At 41.2% G+C, this 9,457-nt stretch overlaps 1 protein-coding gene across 1 annotated transcript; it reads left to right on the forward strand.

Annotated features, from left to right (window-relative positions):
- Positions 1 to 382: 382 nt before the first annotated feature.
- LOC139532066 (uncharacterized) lies at positions 383 to 5,267 on the forward strand. The gene is made up of 6 exons (XM_071329192.1): positions 383 to 472; positions 1,172 to 1,263; positions 1,349 to 1,542; positions 3,794 to 4,678; positions 4,886 to 4,949; positions 5,045 to 5,267. Exons 4-6 carry the CDS (start codon positions 4,139 to 4,141, stop codon positions 5,242 to 5,244), a joined length of 804 nt encoding a protein of 267 aa, XP_071185293.1. The 5' UTR covers positions 383 to 472; positions 1,172 to 1,263; positions 1,349 to 1,542; positions 3,794 to 4,138; the 3' UTR covers positions 5,245 to 5,267.
- The last annotated feature ends 4,190 nt before the right edge of the window (positions 5,268 to 9,457 follow it).

Below are 9,457 nucleotides of genomic sequence, written 5' to 3' on the forward strand. Positions count from 1 at the left end.
TAGCAGCACGAGCTCTGAAGGTAGATGGGGGGCAATCAGTTCACATATAGTGTCCAGAGCACAGCTGGGGGCAGAGGGTGGTCTATAGCAGGCGGCAACGGTGAGAGACTTGTTTTTAGAGAGGTGGATTTTTAAAAGTAGAAGTTCAAATTGTTTGGGAACAGACCTGGATAGTATAACAGAACTCTGCAGGCAGTCTTTGCAGTAGATTGCAACACCGCCCCCTTTGGCCGTTCTATCTTGTCTGAAAATCTTGTAATTGGGGATGAAAATGTCTGAATTTTTGGTGGTCTTTCTAAGCCAGGATTCAGACACGGCTAAAACATCCGGGTTGGCAGAGTGTGCTAAAGCAGTGAACAAAACAAACTTAGGGAGGAGGCTTCTAACTTCGGACACCCCCTGACTTCGGACACTCTAGCGGTTGGAGGACTAAATCACCTCCAGCTCAAAATTAATGGACTGGAAAATAACGGTAAGTTTTGCGACTAAATACACCCTTCTAGCTAGCTGACCACTAATTTTCATTACAATTTATGTAAGTTAGGTTATGAGTTTTCAAAAAAGTTATATATACACATTTTCTGGGACACTCGGTATATTGTAAATTCGACTGCGCAACAGACCACACATCATTTAACATCCAACTTTTAACCTCTGAAATATAGTGGATTTGCTAATGTTGCTAGCTTCGTTGCTAAATGTTCATATAACTGCTTAGTAACCAAAAGGGAAAGAAATTGTAAGTGTTAGAGAATAGACACCACGAAAAAAGCTGAATGTTTTAAAACTTGAACGTGTCAAATTTGGAGTCGTCTGACGGGGGCGTTTTGCCCAATCTGCAACAATCTATTTTGAACTTTGAAACAAACTTTTTGACACCTATCAGTGTAGGCTATGTTTCATCATATAACAGCTACATAGAGGCATTATTTATTCAAATGTTACGGTGTATGCAACAATATTAAACTAATTGGGACACTAATTTTCATTATAGGTAACATCAAACAAAAAATGTGGGTACACTTTCAGTTTGTGAAGCCTTTCAGTGTCACCTTTCAATGCCTTAGCTTTGAATTGTAAATGTTTATACATATTCAGATGGAGTTATCGTTCTAAAATGTGTATAGTATGCCAAGTTATTTAGCTACATATATTTCCCTCCACTGCATAGATAAAGTCAAAAGGAAGCAATGGAGTGAGGTGGACATCTTCCATGCCGTGAAGGACTTTGGGGATGGGATGGCTATCCACCAAGCTGTCAAGGTTTGTCAACTTTTGTTTTTAGAAGATTACCACATGTAAGGGAATTTCATCTGCTAATAACAGTTTTATTTTCTTATCTACCAAGGTGTATGGTGTATCTCGGAAGACCCTGACATACACTCTGAGCGGCCAGATGACCCATGTTTGTCGCAGTGGACCACCCACATTGCTTGCACCAGAGGATGAAAATTCTCTGGTGCAGTACTATATCTACTGCGCTAGCCATGGGTTTCCTTTCACAAGACAACGGCTGATGAAACAAGCCAACAAAATAAGCTGGTAACTGCTGTTCTATGTGTTTATGTACAGTTGAAGTTGGAAGTTTACGTACACCTTAGCCAAATACATTTAAACTCAGTTTTTCCCAATTCCTGACATTTAATCATAGAAAAAATTACCTGTCTTATGTCAGTTAGGATCACCACTTTATTTTACGAATGTGAAATGTCAGAATAATAGTAGAGAGAATTATTTATTTCAGCTTTTATTTCATCACATTCCCAGTGGGTGAGAAGTTTACATACACTCAATTAGTATTTGGTAGCATTCCCTTTAAATTGTTTAACTTGGGTCAAACGTTTCAGGTAGCCTTCCACGAGCTTCCCACAATAAGTTCTGTGAATTTTGGCCCATTCCTCCTGACAGAGCTGGTGTAACTGAGTCAGGTTTGTAGGCCTCCTTGCTCGCAAACGCTTTTTCAGTTCTGCCCACAAATGTTCTATGGGATTGAGGTCAGGGCTTTGTGATGACCACTCCAATACCTTGACTTTGTTGTCCTTAAACCTCTCTAGGGTACGTGGGACGGTAGCGTCCCACCTGACCAACATCCAGTGAAATTGCAGAGCGCCAAATTCAAAAACAGAAATACTGATTATAAAAATTCAGAAAACATACAAGTGTTATACATAGGTTTAAAGATGATCTTCTTGTGAATCCAACCATGGTGTCAGATTTCCAAAAGGCTTTACGGCGAAAGCATACCATGCGACTATCTGAGAACATCACCCAGCAGACAAATCATTACAAACAGTAACCAGCCAAGTAGAAGAGTTACACAAGTCAGAAATAGAGATAACATTAATCAATTACCTTTGATGATCTTCATATGGTTGCACTCAGAATAAATTTATTTACTCAATAAATGTTCGTTTTGTTCGATAAAGTCTCTCTTTATATCCAAAAACCTCCGTTTTGTTCGCGTTTTCTTCAGTAATCCACAGGCTCAAACTCAGTCACAACAGGCAGACAAATTTTTTTTTTTTATCCCTCAAGTTAATAGAAACATGTCAAACGATGTTTATATTCAAGCCTTAGGTTGTTTTTAGCCTAAATAATCAATAATATTTCAACCGGACAATAACGTCGTCAATATAAAAGGTAAACAAGAAAGACGCGCTCTCGGGATTGCGCATGAAAAAGCTCTGTGACACTTTAGGGTCCAGTCATTCAGACTGGTCTTACTCCCTCATTTTTCAGAATACAAGCCTGAAACAATTTCTAAAGACTGTTGACTTCTAGTGGAAGGCATATGAACTGCAATTTGAGTCCTAAGTCAATGGATACTGTAATGGAATTGAATAGAAAACTACAATAATAAAAAATTCTACTTCCTGGATGGATTTTTCTCACGTTTTCACCTGCCAAATCAGTTATGTTATACTCACAGACATTATTTTAACAGTTTTGGAAACGTTAGAGTGTTTTCTATGCAAATCTACAAATTATATGCATATCCTAGCATCTGGGCCTGAGTAGCAGGCAGTTTACTTTGGGCACGCTTTTCATCCAGAGGTGAAAATAGTGCCCCCTACCCTAGAGAAGTTAAGCCATTTTGCCACAACTTTGGAAGTATGCTTGGGGTCATTGTCCATTTGGAAGACCCATTTGCGACCAAGCCTTAACTTCCTGACTGATGTCTTGAGCTTTCGCTTCAATATATCCACAGAATTTTCCTGCCTCATGATGCCATCTATTTTGTGAAGTGCACCAGTCCCTCTTGCAGCAAAGCACCCCCACAACATGATGCTGCCACCCCAGCGCTTCACAGTTGGGATCGTGTTCTTTGGCTTGCAACCCTCCCCCTTTTCCTCCAAACATAACAATGGTCAATATGGCCAAACAGTTACATCCACAGGTACACCTCCAATTGACTCAAATTATGTCAATTAGCCTATCAGATGCTTCTAAAGCCATTACATCATTTTCAGGATTTTTCCAAGCATTTTAAAGGCACAGTCAACTTATTGTATGTAAACTTCTGACCCACTGGAATTGTGATACAGTGAATTAATCTGTCTGTAAACAATAGTTGGACAAATTTCTTGCCAAAACTATAGTTTGTTAATGAGAAATTTGTGGTGTGGTTGAAAAAATAATTTTAATGACTCCAACTTAAGTGTATGTAAACTTCTGACTTCAACTGTATGTGGAATGCTGGACTGACTGTTCTCAATGTGTGTGATGTAGATGTGTATGGTGATGCCAAAACAAACATTTTTATCCTGGATGGACAATTTATATTCCATTCTAGGTTTCTGCACCGAGGAGAAACAATCCCACCACTGGGGAAGAGGTGGTAGGAAATGTTCAGGAGGAAGCACCAGAACCTGAGCATGGGGAGGCCAGACACCCTAGACAGTGGGAGAGCTGAGTGTGCCACCCGTCCGATGATGGACACCTTCTTCTTGGAGGAGAGTGGGTTGAGGGAGAAACCCAGACAAATCTATAACTGCGATGAGTCTGGGTTTTATAGCGACCAGAGCAGGCAAAGTCCTGGCTCTCCGGTGTGCAAAACACGTGCACTCCTATATGGTAAACAAATCAGAATTTGCTAGAGTATTCTGCTACCTGTACCAGCGCTACTAGGACATGCTGTATGTGGTGGAAGGGTCCTTACCTTCCTGAAGTATCAGCCAGACCGATACAGAAGACTCCCTGTGGCCACTACATGCCCCAGTGGCAGGAAAGGGGTGAGAAGGAGAGGGCAGATGAGAATACTGTTGGGCAGCCCTCAGAAAAGAGGGCACAGGAGAGGGTTGCCATGGATGAGACCATCGACGCCATCGCCTATGCTGAACCCCCCCCCCACTGGAACCATTCCTGCCAGCTGCATCACCACCGCCCATGCAACACCTGTAGTAGCCGCCAGAGCCCCCAGCTGCAGGTGGAGGCCACGTGTATGCTCTCCCGGCCACACGGTCGTCGGTTCCTCAATCCCACCAACACCAGCTTCTCCAAGCCATCGGCGTCGGGTTTTGTCCACCACCACAATGCAAACCAGCCCCCCCTGTCTGTGAAACCCCGAAACGGCCTCCTCTGGACCAACTGCCTCCTCCATCTCCCCTGGTCACCGATACCACAGCAGCCTCATCTGGTGTCCCTGACCACGGCAATTCGAATACATGCACCTCTACAGGTAAATACATGTTAAATTATTTCAAAAATATACTGTTTGTTATGTGTTGTTTAAAAAATGTTTCTCTCTTTACATATCTACAGTCCAAGGCACCAGCCCACAAGGCATGTCCGTCCACCTCCTTAAAACTTCTGCAGCTTCCTCCAGAGGTATTGATGTAAAAAAGTTGAAAACATGCCCTAACATGACCTTTTCTCTCAACTGCAGCACAGAAAAGGAAGAGAAAAGCTCTACTGGCCACCTGTCACGCCACCCATTGCACCACCCTCAGGTACTTCACAATCTGTTTGTTTTTCTCTCTCTGTTGTATCAATTGCTATTGTTGCTGTATTGCAAACCATGTTAATCAATTTGATTGTTTTTAAGTTTTTCAAGTAAAAGAAGACACCACCTGTTGTGCTTGCTGTGGGGAGTATGATCCGCCTGCAAGCTCCCCGCAGGAGTGTGAGTCCGAGGTGCCATGGGTGCCCCAGCACTGGTTCCACTGCAGGTGTGTGCACTGGGATCCAGAGGTGGAGCTTGACTTTTATCGTGATTTCTGTGATAATATAGAGGTTGAAATGTAATTGTTTATTTGCTTTGTTTTCATATGCAATTATTTGTAAAAAAATAAATGTCTAAATTATAATAAACATATTTATTCAACCCTTCTTGTTTATTTCAAACTCCAACACAGTGTTTTCAATGTTTATGTCAAAGCACATCACTGAAATTAAAATGTTATTTGATGTATATTATTCATACTCATTTATATTTTAGTATTAATTAAACGTATCTACTTTCTCAAAACATAAGATTAATCTGTAAAACAAATGATGAGACATTATTTGGTTACAACATTGAAAAACATGTCAGTGAAGATCCATTTTTAAGTCCACAGAAGGGCGCACTAGGCTATGAAAAGTTGACTGGCAAGTCAATTTTTTTCAACTGGAAGGCTAGTCAACTATCTAGTAAACACTTTGGAGACAAGGTTTGTGTCTCTTTTTTGAACAAATGGATATATCTTGTAATTTAATAAAATAGGAAGGTGGCCAATAACTTGTGACCGTATACCGATAATACGGGACGTATATTTTTGCTAAACCGCTTATCAAAAGGCTGATAATAGTATTTCCACTGAAATGTCAAACATGCTAATTGCTAACCCGTTAGCTAACATTTTTACAACACCAATAACAAAACATTGTCGTCTTGATCACAGGATAACACTGTTGAAGGTAATATACAGTGGCAAGAAAAAGTATGTGAAGCATTTGGAATTATCAGGATTTCTGCATAAATGTGTCATCACATTTGATCTGATCTTCATGTAGGTCACAACAATAGACAAACATTGTGTGCTTAAACTATTAACACACAAATTAATGTACTTTTCTTGTCTATATTGAATACTTCATTTAAACATTTACAGTGTAGGTTGGAAAAATTATCTGACTTCTCCAAAAGCTAATTAGAGTCAGGTGTCAGCTAACCTGGAGTCCAATCAATGAGATGAGATTGGAGATGTTGGTTAGAGCTGCCTTGCCCTATAAAAAACACTCACAAAATTTGAGTTTGCTATTCACAAGAACCATTGTCAGATGTGAACCGTGCCTTGAACAAAAGAGACCTAAGATTAAGAATTGTTGCCTTGCATAAAGCTTGAAAAGGTTCCAAAAGTATCTCTAAAAGCCTTGATGTTCATCAGTCAAAGGTAAGACAAATTGTCTATAAATGGAGAAAGTTCAGCACTGTTGCTGCTCTCCCTAGGAGTGGCCGTCCTGCAAAGATGACTGCAAGAGCACAGCACAGAATGCTCAATTAGGTTTAGAAGAATCCTAGAGTGTCAGCTAAAGATTTAAAGAAATCTCTGGTACATGCTAACATCTCTGTTAACGAGTCTACAATACGTAAAACACTAAACAAGAATTGTGTTTATGGGAGGACACCATGGAAGAAGCCACTGCTGACCCCCAAAACATTCTGCACGTCTGAAATTTAAAGAAGTGCACCTGGATGTTCGACAGCGCTACTGGCAAAATATTCTGTGGACAGATTGTGAGAGCAAAATTGCAAGACTACGTTATAATACTTTTATTGCATCAAATGGTTGTTTTATGCAACAGAATAGAGTATTCTTAACTATTGTATGTGTTCTACTGAGGATGGGCCTCTGGGAGATGATGGGGATGGGGATGGGGATGGGCCTCTGGGAGACAGAGGAGATTTACAATGTCTTTTGGGTGACAAAACCTAAAAAGCATTCCAGAGCATGATTTAATGTTTCTGTTCTATACCGTACCAGGGAGAGATGGTTCCAGTTTGGAGTCGGAGGGCCAGACACTGGTCTCAATACAATGAAAACTGTTGACACAGCAGATACTGCCTGCTATGTATTATAGCAAGGTTAAGGTTAAGATATTATACAAATCTTAACCTTGTGACCATTCTATATATCTGTTGTTCGTCGTGTAGGTTGAAAGGGGTGTATCTTGGCTATAAAAGACCTCGGTACTTTTGTCTCGGGGCTCTCAACGAATCATTTGACCGTGAATCGTCGACCAGCCATCATTACCGTAGAGCACTCAATCGATTCACTTTATATGTGTGTGACTTGTGTGATAAGTTTGTCTCTCCTCATTTGATAGTAAAGAAATGAACCACCACAAGATGAAACTACAGTTGAGTTGTTTGGAAGGCACACACTATGTGTGGAGGAAAAAAAGTCACAGCACACCAACATCAAAACCTCATACCAACTGTAAAGTATGGTGGAGGGAGCATAATGGTTTGGGGCTGCTTTGCTGCCTCAGGGCCTGCACAGCTTGCTATCATCGACGGAAAAATTAATTCCCAAGTTCATCGAGACATTTTGCAGAAGAATGTTAGGCTATCTGTCCGCCAATTGAAGCTCAACAGAAGTTGCGTGATGCAACAGGACTACGACCCCAAACACAGCAGTAAATCAACAACAGAATGGCTTCAACAGAAGAAAATACGCCTTCTGGAGTGGCCCAGTCAGATTCCTGACCTCAACCCAATTGAGATGCTGTGGCATGACCTCAAGAGAGCAGTTCACACCAGACATCCCAATAGTATTGCTGAACTGAATCAGTTTTGTAAAGAGGAATGGTCCAAAATTCCTCCTGACTGTTGTGCAAGTCTGATCTGCAACTACAGAAAACGTTTGGTTGAGGTTATTGCTGCCAATGGAGGTTATTAAATCCAAGGGTTCACATACTTTTTCCACCTTGCACTGTGAATGTTTACACAGTGTGTTCAATAAAGACGTGAAAACATATTGTTCGTGTGTTATTAGTTTAAGCAGACTGTGTTTGTCTATTGTTGTGACCTAGATGAAGATCAGATCAAATTTTATGATCAATTTATGAAGAAATACAGGTATTTCCAAAGGGTTCACATACTTTTTCTTGCCACTGTAGTTCTTAAATGTTGCTTTATATGCCAAAAATACGGGGCCAGATAGGTGGCAAGCTAAAACCGGGAGAAAATAATTTACTTTCTGTTGCATCTGCTGCTGGCTTGCTAATGTTCACACAATATTATTTCCACATGTAATTGATCAAATGTGTTTTATTCTACACTGAACAAAATATAAGTGCAACATGTAACAATTTCAAAGACTTTACTGAGTTAAAGTTTATATAAGGAAATATGTCAATTGAAATTAATTCATTAGGCCCTAATATATGGATTACACATGACTGGGAATACAGATATGCATCTGATGGTCACTGATATCGTACAAAACGTAGGGGTGTGGATCAGAAAACCAGTCAGTATCTGGTCTGACCACCATTTTCCTCGTGCAGCACGAAACATCTCCTTCACATAGAGTTGATCAGGCTGTTGATTGTGGCCTGTGGAATGTTGGCCCACTCCTCTTCAATGGCTGTGCGAAGTTGATGGATAATGTCGGGAACTGGAACACGCTGTCGTACACATCGATCCAGAGTATGCCAAACATGCTCAATGGGTGTCTGAGTATGCAAGCCATGGAAGAACTGAGACATGTTCAGCTTCCAGGAATTGTGTATAGATCCTTGTGACATGGGGCTGTGCATCATCATGCTGAAACAAGAGGTGATGGCGGCGGATGAATTGATGGCAATGGGCCTCAGGATCTTGTCACTGTATCTCTGTGCATTCAAATTGCCATCGATAAAATGCAATTGTGTTTGTTGTCCGTAGCTTACGCCTGCCCATACCATAAACCCACCGCCACCATGGGGCCACTCTGTTCACAACACTGACATCAGTAAACCGCTCACCCACACGACGCTACACGCTGTCTGCCTTCTGCCCGAAACAGTTGAAACAAGGGATTCATCCATGAAGAGCACACTTCTCCAGCGTGCCAGTGGCCATCAAACGTGAGCATTTGCCCACTTAAGTCAGTTAAGACACCAAACTGCACTCAGGTCAATACACTGGTGAGGATGACGAGAATGCAGAGGAGCTAACCAGAGACCGTTTCAGAAAGTTTGTGCAGAAATTCTTTGGTTGTGCAAACCCACACTTTCATCAGCTGTTCAGGTGGCTGGTCTCAGACAATCCCGCAAGTGAAGAAGCCGGATGTGTAGGTCCTGGTCTGGCGTGGTTTCACGTGGTCTGCTGTTGTGAGGCCGGTTGGATGTACTGTCTTCTGTCTTTGTGTTCTCTGCACCAGATAGGACTGTTTCGGTTTTGCCACATTTGTTATTTTGTATTTGTATAGTGTTCACGTTATCGTCTCTTTATTAAAACATGTTGAACACGGAATACAAAATGGTCTTG

The sequence above is a fragment of the Salvelinus alpinus genome, chromosome 10 (genome assembly GCF_045679555.1).
Source record: "Salvelinus alpinus chromosome 10, SLU_Salpinus.1, whole genome shotgun sequence".
In the NCBI taxonomy this organism is placed as follows: Eukaryota; Metazoa; Chordata; class Actinopteri; order Salmoniformes; family Salmonidae; genus Salvelinus; species Salvelinus alpinus.

Coding starts and splice junctions, on each gene's coding strand:
- LOC139532066 (XM_071329192.1), top strand. CDS start 4,139: ATGTGGTGGAAGGGTCCTTACCTTCCTGAAGTATCAGCCAGACCGATA. Junction 4,679..4,885: donor GAATACATGCACCTCTACAG/GTAAATACATGT, acceptor TCTCAACTGCAG/CACAGAAAAGGAAGAGAAAA. Junction 4,950..5,044: donor ACCCATTGCACCACCCTCAG/GTACTTCACAAT, acceptor ATTGTTTTTAAG/TTTTTCAAGTAAAAGAAGAC.